Genomic DNA, 14,097 nt, shown 5'->3' with positions numbered 1-14,097 from the left:
AGTTAGGGTGTACAGACAGTAGGTGCTCAGTAGCAGCTGGGTTTCCATAGAATGCCTGGAAAGGGCTCCTGCAGGAACTCTATACAGGGTCATTACTTAGTGAATCTCTGCTAACGTTTGCTAAGCCCATGCATGCGAGGTGTATGCTGTTTGCTAGGGTAGACATGATTGTTCAACCCTTTCCCAAGAGCCCCTTCAGGCTTTCTGGTGTTTTCCCCTATCACATAGGGCCCTGTGGCTGCAAACAGACCTCTAGAGGGGGAGGCAGTTTTAGAAGGCACTTGGGCGTTGCCATTAGTTGGGTTCAGCCCAGATGTCTCCCTAGGCCCCTGTCTTTTCTAGAAGAAATCAAGTATTATAAACCGATCATGGAACACAAGCTGTGTGCCCCTTGTTGCTGAAAAGTTACCCTTGGGGATAGAAGACCACATAGAAGCACAGCTGACAGTTGTGACCGTCACTCTCGCATTATTGCTGCATTGACTTGAGTTGTGCAGTGAGTGCTTGAGTGTATCTGGACACAAGCTAAAGAATTACTTTGAGAAATATGAAACTGTTACTGAGGTGATGGCTCACCTTGATGATCTCACCAAGACACTTGGCAGGAGGCGTGACAGTAGAAGGGCCTCTTTTACCTCAGAAGACATGGGTGGGCCCCTGCTCCCGCTTCCTTGTTAACCCTGTGGACCATGGGGCAGTCACCTAACCTCTCTGAGCTTTATGTACCATAACCTAATATGGGGTCATTTATGAACGGACTTGGAGAATTGGAAAACACTCCACAGTTTAAAACAGCATCCTACCATCATCACTGATGGTGATAGGACCACTTCTTGGCTTGGGCTGTAGGGACTGTAGTTTCTAAGCTTGGCCTCTTTCTGCTTGGGAAACCAGTCTTGGACTTGGGGTCGAGGCACGGGGCCCAGGTCTTTGGGGTTGTGTCCACCTGCTAGCCTCATGGGATAAATGGACTAACTCCCTCCCTCCTTGGCACCTCCTGCCCCAGATCAAACAAGCCATCCCTTTCCAGACATCTTGGAGCTTGGGCAAGGATGGTTCTGAGCAGCTTTTAGCTGCTTCAACTGTGTACAACTGTGTAGCACAGCCACAAATAGGAGACCAGGTCACAGGGGTGAGCTTCTGCCAAGCCAGTGGGTCATTTTGCAACAGTTTTGCAGGGAACATTTAAATCTCATGTGACTGCGTTCTTTACAGCAAATATTAGTATTTAATTGTGGCTTAATGATCTCTCCAGTTAATATTAGCTTTTTTGCTTATTATAAAGCGCTGCTGTTTGTTCCAGAAATATACAAGAATGATCTAGGCAACACTTACTTTATAAAAATACAGTATGTAGGACTCGGCTTTCTCTAAAGAGGCCTGGATTATGTACCTTTGTGTTATAAAAGGATATTTTAAAGGAAAGGATTTAACACAAAGATTATTTAAATATTAAATGTCCTCACCTCTGGGACTTTAATTTGGGGATGTTTATCCCAAAGTGCATCTTGAAGGTAAATATAGCAGGTGTATTTGACTTGCAAAGGTCACATGGCTGTCTCTTGGTAAATAACAACAGGCTGGTATTAGCTGATGGTTATTTTTGAGAACTTCGTAAATAAGAAAGCCAGCGCCCTCCCATCCCCCCCCCCCCCCCCACTACCACGTACTAGTCTTTGGCTTTCGCATTCAGAGCCATATTCTCTGTTCTCTTCACCCTCATAGACTTAGCAAGCCAGGGAAATTAAATCCACCCCATTGTCAGATGAGATGACTGTAGGCTTTAGGTGATTGTTTTTTGAGCCACTGAAACAAGCCTTGCACATAGTGAGCTCATCTGGCATCCCACTGGCCAGGCTGCATCATGAGGATCAGCAAGTAGGGATGTTGCTTCTCTCTCACCTCCTCAGCATCAGTGATGTCATCTGTTAAATGGGAACAATACTGCTGCTACACCTTTTTCAGACCCAGGGAAATCCCGATGATTCCCAACTGCCCTCCCAACTCTTGAATGTGAAATTCCATTAGCACCCCATTGTTGAGAGCACCCATGCCAGGTCCCGGGGAGGAGGGGTGGGGATGAGTGCAGCCTAATCCTAGGCCAGCCTGCTCTCATCTGTGGGTGGGGTGGAGACAGACACCCTCCTGATGAGAGAATCAATTAGAGTGTCACAGAGGTGGTTCAGATTCAGGGACTGGGGAAAGCTTTTCAAAGGAGATGACTTTGGGGTCTTGACATTTGAGCAAGACTGAAAATATTGGGGAACAGAGGAGGAACTCATATTCGCTCAGCGCCACTTGCTGCTTTAGGCCCTTCACGAATCTCCTCCATCCCTCTGAGTGGGGTATGAAATGAGGTGAAACCAGCGCTGAGCAGGGCTGGCTTCACAGGTGTGTAATATGTGTCTCTCTCAGGCCTGTGCTCAGAAGAGGCCTCTGCTCAGTTTAATGCTCTGCTTTTACCATTGAAATTCTGAATAATTTCTGAGCAACGAGCCCTGCATTTTCATTTTGTACTGAGCCCCCAACATTAATAGCTGGTCCTGGCTCTCAGAGATGGAGTCACCTGCTCATCGTAACAGAGCTGTTAGGATTTGCACCCGTTCACCTCTCTGCTGTCTGTGGTCTCAGGGAGCCTTCGAGATCAAGAGAGAGTAGGACAGACAAAGTATACAGAGTGGGGCGTTCAAAGCACAGGAAGCACCAGTGTGGGCTCCTGCCCCTGAGAGTTGAGATAAGCTGATTGAGGGCAATTTTGAGGTACTTTACTTTCTTGGCTTTTTGTTGGGTCCAAGTAGGAAGTTTACCAATAAAACTCAAATCATATTTCAGAAATAAAAGAAAAATGCAGGTGCTGCAAATTCTCCCAGTTGTGGGAACCTGCAGGGCAGAAATGTTCCTCAGAGCACACTGCCCTCTGCCACAGACCCACATCCCTGCCCTTCTGATACGTGTCTACGCTATTCCTAGCTGAACCCCTAAAGGGCCAGTTTTGTTCTCCGTGGTCTCAGAGTCAACAGGCAAGTCAAGGTTGGGTTGAATCAGCGAACTTTGGCCCTTAAAGCCTAAGAAGCAAACCCAGACTCAGCTGACTAAGACAAGAACCCAGAAGACCAGCAGCCTGATTTGTGTGTGAATTCAGGAATTTGGCCATCAACAGTGCATACCTGCCCACAGAGAAGAGCTGGGCCCCTTCCCTTCTCACAACTGTGGGCTCTTTCCTGGGGACCCAGGTACCCAGCTTCATTATCTTGCACAAATAGTGTTGTTTTAGAATCTTTCCAGGACCAATATGAAAAGCCAGGCTTTCCCCCTGGGGGGAAGAGGGGAATCTCTCTGGATAAGAAAGCAAATATACTGAGTCTGACTTTATGATAAAACAAAAGAGGGCTTGAAGTGGGAGCAAAGTTCAGAGCCTTTTGTTGCAGAAACTAGTTCCTTCTCAAAAATGTGGGCTAATTTTATAAACTGCTTATTGCCATCTCTCCCCTCACAGATATTTGTCACCATCCTTCCCTCCCAGGGCACAGGAACCAGACATCTCCCACCCAACTCACCTCCCATCCAGAAGCTTCCCTGGGGTCTTGTTCCTTCTGTCTTAGGTTGTTGGGTTGCCTTTAGGAGGCCCGGGCCAGACAGGCACACCAGTGTTCCTGGTGTGGCGTCTTCGTCAGCTCTGATGGGGCAGATCAGCCTCCCTGTGGCTCTTAGAAGCTATAACTGCCTGCAGAGTGTTGTTACGAGGAAGCACTGAGGCCTGGGGAGAAAAGCCACTGCTTTCTGGGCCTAGGAAACCTGGAACAATCTATCTTGCCAGGGTGGCAGGGCAAGATGGATGCTGATGGAAGCGGGGCCCCGGGTTTCTTCCTCAGGTGGGTCCCCCTGCCCACCAGCACAGTAGGTCCTGCGGAAACTGTGTGTGTGAAGGAGATGCTAAGCAAGCCTGTGTATTAGGGCCTGGGCAAATGCTTCTTTTATGTAAGGGTGCAAGATGAGTTCATCTTTTCAGGATTTGTTTGAATACTACACAAAATAAAAGATAGGAAACCTTACCCACCCTAGCCCAAGCTGCCACTTTGTTCCGCTGGAGACATGGGGCCGAGCAGGCTGGGGTCAGGGTGCCAAGGTTGAAAGAAAGGCCTTCCTGCAGGGCCCAGCAGGCCTCTCCCTAGAGAAGGCCAGTTATGGTTACTGACTATCCTTATACCTGTATCCCTCCTAAACCTCTCCAGGCTAGGGGTTCTGAGGACTCCCCAAAAGAGCAGCAGGAGCAGATGAGGCAGCACAAGTGGCCCGGTGGAGAGAGGGTGAGCTCAGAGTCAGGCCAGCCAGTGAAGACTCCCATCTGCATTGCTACGTGGCCTCCGACCTGGGTTTTGTCCTCAGAATGGGGTTGATTCTACCTCCTGGACTCCAGGAGTTTGGAAGGGCAAACCAAGGAAGAACACAGAACGCCCAGCACCTCTCACCCTCCAGCAACTCAGCCAGGGTTAGCAGCCCTGTCCTAAGATCACTACTTGCTATTAGAGCACATCTAAAAAACTGCTCATTGTGTTTTGGAGGGGTGGTGGGAGTGTCTGGCAGAAACTAAAAAAACAAAAAAAGTATGTGTTGCAGGGCTCCGTAGGGGGCCATAGATAGCTGTGATAAGGCATGCTATTTGAAAACCCCACTGCCCTCCCGGGAAGATGGGCAGTGGCCCCCACATTGCCACATCCAAAGACCCCTTTTAATGTCCGATCTATAAAATAGAGCCTCCACATGCTGGCGTAGAGTGAACTTGCTGGGTTAATATAGCACAGTCCTTGTGCCCTTACCCTGCAGTCCTCTAGGGGTTTGTAGCCCACAGGTTGCACTCCCTGGAGTAATGCAAAGTCCACTGTCTCTAAGCATAGATAGACGTGAGCTGGAATCCTACCTTTGCCACTTCTTAGCCGAGGACTGTGGACACATTTCGGACCTCAGCTCCTTCATCTTAAAATGGGAATGACTGAGAGGATTAACAGTATGTCGAGATAGTGCATGTGAAGTGCTTCATATTCTGCCTGGAATTTGGTAAAGGTTCATTAAACGTTGGCCGATTTATTATGATTATAATTATCACTACCAGTGCTACTGCCATTATGATTTCCCCTTGATTCTCAACTCCATTGGCACATCTTATCTTTGCAAGTATTATTACCTAATACGAATACCCTTAAGTAACTATACAGGCTGAGTCAATCTATTAAATAATTTGTATAAATAACATGTAGAGGTAAGACTTACAGTAGTAATAATGTTAGTAAAAATAATAATAGCTGTTACTTATGGAGTGCTTATTTTGAACCAGGCATTATTAGACACACTTGAAATTAATCCCAGCAGCCCGATGAAGTAAACATTGATTGTTTACTTCAATCCCCGTTTTGCAGGTTAAGAAACTGAGGCCTAGGGGGGTAAAGTCACTTGCCCAAGGTTTCACAGCTGAGATTCATATGCAGGCAGCTTTGCTCCTGGGCCCATGCTCTTAATCCAGCCCTGTGCAGGAGACAACTGATTTTACTGTGACTTTGGCAAGTCACTTTAGCTCTTTGGGCCTCAGTTTTTGCATCTGCAAAATTGTGAATTTGGATCACATGGACTGCGTGTTTCCTGGCCTATCTTCTCTGCTTACTGTCATTCTCCTATTGCATTCTTGACAACTCCTTGTCTTGGGGGTAACCTCCCCGCTCCCCCAGTAGATTGGTTGATTGTCTGTCTGGTAAGCACAGTCCTTGGCCCCAAAGACCAGCGGCCAAATGAGCCCATGAGATGGACCCTGTGCAGGCCTTGGTGGTGGCCAGACCGCCTGTGACGTAATGACCGATTAGGAACTTCCTCTTGGAAGCCTGGCTTCCTCTAGGAGCCAAAGGTGCTGGAGTTGAGGTGGGGGCTGGGGAGGGGTGGGTGGGAGCAAATAAGAGGAAACTCCTGTCAGCTGGGTCCTGCTTTTGGAAAGAGTTCAGCAGAGAGGCTCACTCTAAGCTGTTGGCCATTAACATGGCCCGTGCACATTCCTTCTCTGCTTTTACTGCCCCAGCCCAATGGATAAAGTGTTGTTCTCCCCCTCCCTTAACAAAGAAAAAAAAAAGAGCCTCTAATTAATGCTGCATCTCTGGACTTGCTGCAAAACCTGGAGTTATTTCTGCAGCTTAAAATGACAAAAGGAGGTTAAGTGGAAACTCCTTTTCCCCCCCTTAAGTTTGATAACAAAAACTACTTATCTAATGGGCAAACAAGGCTTTTAAAGGAGTGTTAGGTTAACCAGATGCAGGGCCACATAATTACTCCCAGGCCTGGGAGCTGCAGATGAAAAAGCTGCCCGTTGGACGGGAACTTGAAGCCACAGGAATGACATGGGACAGAAGAAAGGCGTTTTCCAGGAGGGTCGGAGGCCCCAGCATGGCCCTGTGAAAAGGGTATTGGAAAAGCCAGCCCTGGGCTCCTCTCCAACTCTGCCACCAACTTGCTGGGTGACCCTGGACAAGTCACTTAACCTCTCTGGGCCTCTGTGTCTCTGAGTCTCCCTTCCCAGGTCTCAGTGGCGTCTGGGTCTATCTGTTCTTACTTCCTGCTCATTGAGGTTTGGCTGGGCCAATCATTTCCATCCAACCCTAGAGAGGCAGGGCTGCTGTGGCCCCAAGGGGGTGTGAAGCAGCAGCAAAGGCTTTGAACACAGAGGAACACAGGCAAACTGGCCAAGCCCCTGGAGACCAAGAGGACTCTGGGTTAGCCTCCTGTGAATGTTCTGAGTCTTCATGTCCAGATCTCTTAGAGTCTGAGGGATCAGAGACTTTTAATCTGGGCACACCTCCGGTTTTCTTCACAGGATGGCCGAGTCCAAGGCAGTCTGGCCAAATGGAAAGTGGGGAATCACGAGGAAAACAAGCTGCATTGCGTGTGCTCAGGCTTTTGGAGCGTGCAGCCCACGGGGGAGCACACAGGAACGTTCCTGCCCTTTGTTTTGACAGAAAACTGCTGATTCGAAGAAGCTAAAGGCTTTTCTTGGGATTTCAGCTCTCCCCGCCTCCCTCAGACTGCTGTTGGCCCCCTTGGTGCCCCAGTACCCCCACAAAATTACACGTTGGGCTCACAGTACCCTCCTTGGGCAGAGGCCAAGAGGAAGGAATGCCAACCATTGGAGGGGCTGGCTCCAGTGCAGGGGGAGGGGGCCTGTTGTGGGCCTGTCTCCGCCAGCCCACCGCAGGCACCCACCTCCCTCTGGTGGCAGGAATGTGGGCACCACTGGGAGGCCCAGCTACTCCTGCTCGGCCTGGCAGCACAGGGGCTGGCCCCTGGGTCACCACGGAGCCCTGCTGAGGCCACTCCAGGACAGCCACAGGGAGCTGGCCTAGCAGCACATTCCTACTTTTTTCATTTTAATTCTTCCAGGCCCTCATACCTACAATGAAATCCACAGCTCTTAAGTGTATAGGTCATGATTTTTGACAACGTATATACCTGAGTCCCGTTGTACCAATCTGGATATCGAACATCATCCCCCCAAGAAAGTTCCCTTGTGCCCCTTCCCAGTCACCCCCACTCCGCAGAGATAATTCCTGTTCTGATTTCTGTCACCGTAGGTTAGTTTTGGCTACTCAAGAATTACATATAAATGGAAAGAAACAGCCTATCTTCTGTGGGCCTCTTGGTAGCCCAGATTGTTTTCATTCAGCACGATGCTAATTGTGTGTTTCAGTACTTTGTTCCTTTTTATTGGTGAATTGTGTTCCATTGTATGGATGTACCTTATTTTTGTTTATCCATTATCTCACTCCATTTGGGCTGCTATAACAAAATACCATAGACTGGGTGGCTTAAACAACACATTTCTCACAGTTCTCAAGTCTGGAAGTCCAAGATCAAGGCACTGGCAAATTTTGTTTCTAGCGAGAGCCCATTTCGAGTTCGTAGACGGCATCTTCTTGCTCTGTCCTCACATGCTGGAAGGGTTAGAGAGTTCTCTGAGGTCTCTTTTATAAGAGCACTAATTCCATTCAGGAGAATTCTACCCTCAAGACCTAGTCACCTTCCAAAGCCCCCGCCTCTTCTAATACCACCACAATGGGGGTTAGGATTTCAACGTATGAATTTGAAGGGTACACAAACATTCAGTCTATAACATCCCTTTGCCTGTTGATGGACATATGGGTGGTTTTCCAAGACTGGGGGATTATAAGTAGAGCTGCTGTGAACATTGACTAAATCACAAAAATTTAGAGCTCATTGTTCAGATGAGAAGACTAAGGCTGGGAGAAGGGAGGCGACTGGCCTGATAAAGGCCAGGAGGCAGGACACCTGACTGCAGGAGTCCTGCCAGATCAGCACCAGACTGTGCCTCCTTGCCTCCTCCCACCGGAACCCTCCCAGCCAGGACCCAGAGTCTGGCTGGGAACTAGGCCAGGCCCCAAGCAGGGGGCAGTGAGCAGGAGTTTCGGTCAGAGCGCGGTCATCTTTGATGTTGTTCATTCGGGTCTGACGCACCAGCATTTATTTGCAATTAAGGAGCTGGTTCCTAATTAGGCTGATGGCAGGACCACAGCCTTGGAGCCACTGAGGAGAAAAAGATCTTCTGCAAGAGACTGTCCCCTCAAACCCTGAATGGCAGCACAGGCTGCAGATGAGAGGCGTGGTAGGTGGAATGGGGCTCTGCAACTGTGGGGAGGATGGAGGGGACCCTGGGTTTTGGAGTACCTGCCTTCTTACTTGCCGACAGCGTGTCAGCTTGTGTCAGACACTGCCTGAGATCTGGATACGTACGTGTGTGTGTGTGTGTGTGTGCACGCGCGCGCGTCTAAATAGCGCCACGGCCGTACTCGCCTTTGTTCCAGACATTCAGTTATTCTTTGCTTCATTCTTCATTCCTTCACTTACTGAACACCTCTTCCACCTCAAGTACCAGGCGAGGAGCTAAACCTTAACATTTGTAAAGCACTTTACAGTTTTCAAAGGGCACTGCCATCCACTGTCCTATTGTAACCTCCCATGGTGGTGACCCTGGGTCATGACCCCCAACACCTCTAAGGAGCCCTGGCCTTAGAAGGGTCAGGCCAGTGCCGGGACCAATAAATAGACATCTGCTCCTTTCTGCACTCAGTTGATCTGCTGCCGGAATTTCAAGTAAACCCAAAGATGGACTGTGTAAGTGAGGCACTCAATTATGACTAAGCCCATTTTATAAATGGAGAGACTGAGGCTTGGGGACATTCAGCAGCTTGTCCACGGCTGCACATCCAGTCACTGGTGTTTGAGCCTTAGGTCTGTCTCAACTCTGAAACCTTTACATCATGTGACAAGCATTAGATTAGAATTCTGGGGTCTTGAGTTCTTGTCCTTGTTCTGCCACCCACTGCTGTGTGTTCTTGGGTGAGTCACCCGGGGGTGAGTCACTCCCAGGATGCCATCTTGGGGGCACAAGGACATTGGATTCAATTAGTGATTCCTACAGGCCAGTCTCAGGACTAGGTTTTCATAGGTGCATGGTGAAAGAAATAAGAAAACTTCTTATAATCTAAATGTATTAACTTTAAAATTTCTGATTTTGTTATAGTATCAAATTACACTTTTGTGTTAGTGATAGTAGATAGTCTTGGGGGTTTTAATAAGTGCATAAATGACAAAGCAGCGGTAAGCCTGTGACATCACCAACCTCTCTATTAAACAGTGTATTGGTTTGCGAATTGGTTGGGGTTCCCTGGATGAGATGCTGTCAAGGGGGTCCCTCAAGCTCTGGAGTCCTGAGACACTGAGTGCTGGGTGGGGCTGGGGAGGCCCCCAGAGCATGGTGATGATGGCTCTCACCTGCTGGCTTGCTCTGGGGATGAGACCTGAGACCTAAGTCCTTGCCTACCATCCCCTTTGGCCCGAGGCCATTGGCCCCACCTGCTGGGCAGGATTCTGATGAGGGGTGGGTGTGAGGACAGTGTGCCAACACTTGGGATGTATTTTATTTCCTTCCACCTTCCCTTTTAGTACCGTAGGGATACATGCAGCCTTGGGACAGACTTAGAAAGGACTGAGACCCACCCTTTCTACTCCACAGTCTAGCCCAGCCTGGGGCACTAACCAACAGCATGGGACACCTGCTTAGGCCAAGGGAGGGGCTGCATTTAAGGCTTCAGGCACACAGGAGGGAGGAGTCTGAAAAGGCATTTCTGAAGAGGCAGTCCATCTCCTGAATTTGGCCAGGAGCCCAGGCCTACTTAATCAAAGAAGATGCAGGAGGTGAGGCCTAGCCAAGACTAGGGACCTAGGGCAGCTCTATGGGGTTCACCCTCAAGCACAGGATGCCATCCTGGGAAGGGCTATTGGAGTAAGGCTGGAGATGTCGATCTTGTTGGGGGTGGGCAGATGATGAGGGGCATTTGGCTTAGCTGGGGTGGAGAGAAAGGGACAGGAAGTTCTACCTGGCCTTAGAGTGAAAGTTTTCTGGGAGCCGGGAGAGAGGAAGTATCCATCCCTCTACCCCAGGCCCATTCCTCTCACCCTCCGCACTCTGACTGTGAAACTGCTTTTTGCCCTTTTACAATGGAGTGGCTATACCCTGGGGCACAGCTGCCACTTTAAGAGTGGGTGGCCCTCTCTGAACCTTATGTGTGAAAGAAGGATAGCAGTAATACCTCACTTGGTGACACTGTACAGTGAGTCCTCAGGGTGTGATGAAGGCCTTTTGTTTAGAGGGTGGGAGTGACGCACCAACTTGTAGGTAAGCACCTCTAGGACTCACAGACCATGACAGCAGTCATAGTTACCGATAGGGAAACTGAGACTTAGAGAACGGGAAGGACTTGTTCTGTGCATGGATTTTAGGAGAGAGTCTGCCCAGAGTATGGAGAAGCGCTCCCCTCTGGAATATGGCTTGGCACTGATGCTGGCTTCAGTACTCACTAGTGTGTACCCTCAGCCAGTTAGGGCACCTCCCTCGGCCGCAGTTTCTGTACCTGTAAAATGGGGTGATAACAGAGGTGAACCAAGGCCGTTGTGAAGAAGGCTTCTAGTTCATGGAAGGTTCTCCGGGATGCCTATTGCCTGTCTTGTTGCCCAGCATTCTCCAGGCACAGCTTTTTTGCTTCCTCCCTCTCTGTGCCAAGAGCACTATGGGAATTCTCTTTGCTTGGTGAGAAGGTTGGTGCTGGAGTTCTGTGGCCAGACTGGGATGGTGCTTTCCTGACTCTTGGAAAGCCAGATGGACGGATGGTGAGATGGGCAGTGGCTTGGGTGTTCCTGGCTGCCCACTGGCTAAGGGGCAGGTGAGTGAAGGCAGGGGGTAGGGCTTCTTCTCTCCCAACCTGATGGATCAGCTAGAACCATGAGGACCCTGGATAGAGACTGTGAAGCAAAATGATATGTCTTTAGGAGGTAGTCTTGGGGACTTGTGGCTGGAACCCGTTTGGGACTGTGCCTCGCCCAAGGCCACAGCAGAACTGGCAGCCTATAGGAGGTACCTTAGGCAGTTTCCTGCTAGGTGGCTAGGTGGGCCTCCCAGCACATAAGAGGATGTTAGGGGACCTCTCGCCCTGCTGCTCTGGGGCTTCTAGGTGGGTTTAAGCTGAAGGCAGACAGAGCTGACCTCACCCGGGCTCCTAAATGAAGTTGTTAGCAGTGTTTTTTCCCCTCAGGTTAGGTTGGACTTTGATCAGTTTCTCTTGGAGAATAAGAGCCATAAAGTACCTTGCTGTGTTCTCATCAGGCCTCCAGCACAATTCTCCCTCTGTGCAGAAGCTCCAGCCATGGCCTGTATGGGAATATGTCACCTGGCTGGGCAATCATGGGTACCCAAAGGAAAGACCAGATATCAAAAGGCTTCAGAATCTGAGAAGCTACCCACATAGGAGAGCAGTAAGCATGGGGCTGCCCTTCAAGACAGGCCCCAGCCTTTGTGACTGGTCTTAGGTCTGGTCTTAGAATATTGTTAGATTCATCCACACAGAGAAGCCCCAAGCTGGAGTGAGAAGAAATTCCAGTTATCCTCCAGGACACTCCTTTGTAGAGAAATAGAGGCCCAGAGAGGCACAGCACACACTGGCAAACTCTGAACCCCTTGAGAGTGATTTTCTTTAGCACTTACAGACCTTCAGCTTCTCTGTCTCACAGAGGTTGCTGCAGTTCTGGTGAAAACCTGCACTTTCTTCCAAGGGAGCCAGCTCGAGGGGCAGGGGCTAGGGGCCACTGGAGGTACTCGGCATAATGCTCAAGGCTGAGGCTAGGAGCAGTTGGGCAGCCATGATTCTGGGCTAGAGGGATCCTAGGGGCCAATTCCCCCACCCCAGCCCCCCCCTCCTAGGGGCCAATTCCCCCACCCCACCCCAGCCTGAATGCCCCTGAATGGTGATTATGCTCCCTAATAGCTTAACCCTGCTCTGTTCAGGTGGAGGCTTGGACTGACTCAGTTCATGTCTTGGCGTCTGCCAAGTCTTGGGTCCTCCTGTCAAAGGAAAAGGTGATCTCACACAGTGAGCGGAGGACCCAGTGAGGTCACGTACAGAGTAAGAAATGCAGTGCATAGCACCTGGAACCTTGGAGGTGCTCATCCTTGTCCCTCTTTTGGGTGTGTGGGTGCTTGTCCATCTCCTGCTAGCTTGTGAAATTCTTTTGCCAGAGCCAGGTGTAGTTCATTTGTGTTCCCCCAGCACCTAGCACACAGTAGGTACCTTGCCTTCTTTATAGGTTCATAGTCTCTGTTTTCTCCTTTGTGTATGTTTGTGAGGGGGTGTGTGTCATGCTGTGTGTTAAATTTCCTGAAGGCAACCTGGCACACAGTAGGTGCTCGCACGTCTGTTGACTGGTAGAAACACCACCCAACTCCCACCGTCCAGGTAGCAGTGCCACCTCCACTCCCCTCAGCCATCTGCCTCTCCACCCTGAATAATATCTCTGCTCTGTGCTTGCCCCTCAGACGCCAGCATGTCTCCGGATGCCACCAAGCCGAGCCACTGGTGCAGCGTGGCGTATTGGGAGCACCGGACGCGTGTGGGCCGCCTCTACGCGGTGTACGACCAGGCCGTCAGCATCTTCTACGACCTACCTCAGGGCAGCGGCTTCTGCCTGGGCCAGCTCAACTTGGAGCAGCGCAGCGAGTCAGTGCGGCGGACACGCAGCAAGATCGGCTTTGGCATCCTGCTCAGCAAGGAGCCCGACGGCGTGTGGGCCTACAACCGAGGCGAGCATCCCATCTTCGTCAACTCTCCGACGCTGGACGCGCCCGGCGGTCGCACCCTCGTCGTGCGCAAGGTGCCACCTGGCTACTCCATCAAGGTGTTTGACTTTGAGCGCTCGGGCCTGCTCCAGCATGGGCCTGAGGCCGACGCCGCCGATGGCCCCTATGACCCCAACAGCGTCCGCATCAGCTTCGCCAAGGGCTGGGGCCCCTGCTACTCCCGGCAATTCATCACCTCCTGTCCCTGCTGGCTGGAGATCCTGCTCAATAATCACAGATAGTGGCAGCTGCCCAGGCAGCGCCTGCCATCTGCCCCCACCGCCAGGGGGGCCCGTGCCCAAAGACACAGCTCCCATGGACGAGACCCCCCAAATATCATCTACCTAGATTTAATATAAAGTTTTATATATTATATGGAAATATATATTATACTTGTAATTATGGAGTCATTTTTACAATGTAATTATTTATGTACGGTGCAATGTGTGTATATGGACAAAACAAGAAAGACGCACTTTGGCTTATAATTCTTTCAATACAGATATATTTTCTTTCTTTTCCTCCCTCTTTATGGTTTTTTTTTTTTCTTTTTAAAGAAAATGATACAGCAGAACTAGGTGGAAAAGCCTGGGTTTGGTGTATGGTTTTTGAAATATTAATGCCCAGACAAAAAGCTAATACCAGTCACTCGTTGATAATAAAGTATTCGCATTATAGTTTTTTTTTTTTTTTTAAACTGTCTTCTTTTTAACAAAGAGGGACATGCAGGGCTTTAGTGGGTTTCTGACCCATCTGGCATCCTGAAACTTGATTTCAGTCCTTTACCAGATAAAGAGTAGAGGGGATAAATTGAAAAGAGAGGAAGAACATACATTTACTCTTAAGGCCACAGAAGGATTCTGTTGTTCCTTCTTGCCCAT

General features: G+C 49.8%; 1 protein-coding gene across 2 annotated transcripts in view; it reads left to right on the top strand.

Moving 5' to 3' along the window:
- The window catches only part of SMAD6 (SMAD family member 6), a 73,478-nt gene extending 59,585 nt beyond the window's left edge, over nt 1-13,893 (top strand). For both annotated transcript variants that reach the window (XM_011385995.2, XM_011385990.2), the window contains one exon: nt 12,917-13,893. In XM_011385995.2, the coding sequence (XP_011384297.1) occupies nt 12,917-13,458 (542 nt within the window). In that variant the 3' untranslated portion in view covers nt 13,459-13,893. The remainder of the gene's footprint in view (nt 1-12,916) is intronic.
- The last annotated feature ends 204 nt before the right edge of the window (nt 13,894-14,097 follow it).

This window comes from Pteropus vampyrus, unplaced genomic scaffold (genome assembly GCF_000151845.1).
Source record: "Pteropus vampyrus isolate Shadow unplaced genomic scaffold, Pvam_2.0 Scaffold15, whole genome shotgun sequence".
Taxonomy (NCBI): domain Eukaryota; kingdom Metazoa; phylum Chordata; class Mammalia; order Chiroptera; family Pteropodidae; genus Pteropus; species Pteropus vampyrus.
This window is presented reverse-complemented; position numbering and strand designations above follow the sequence as displayed.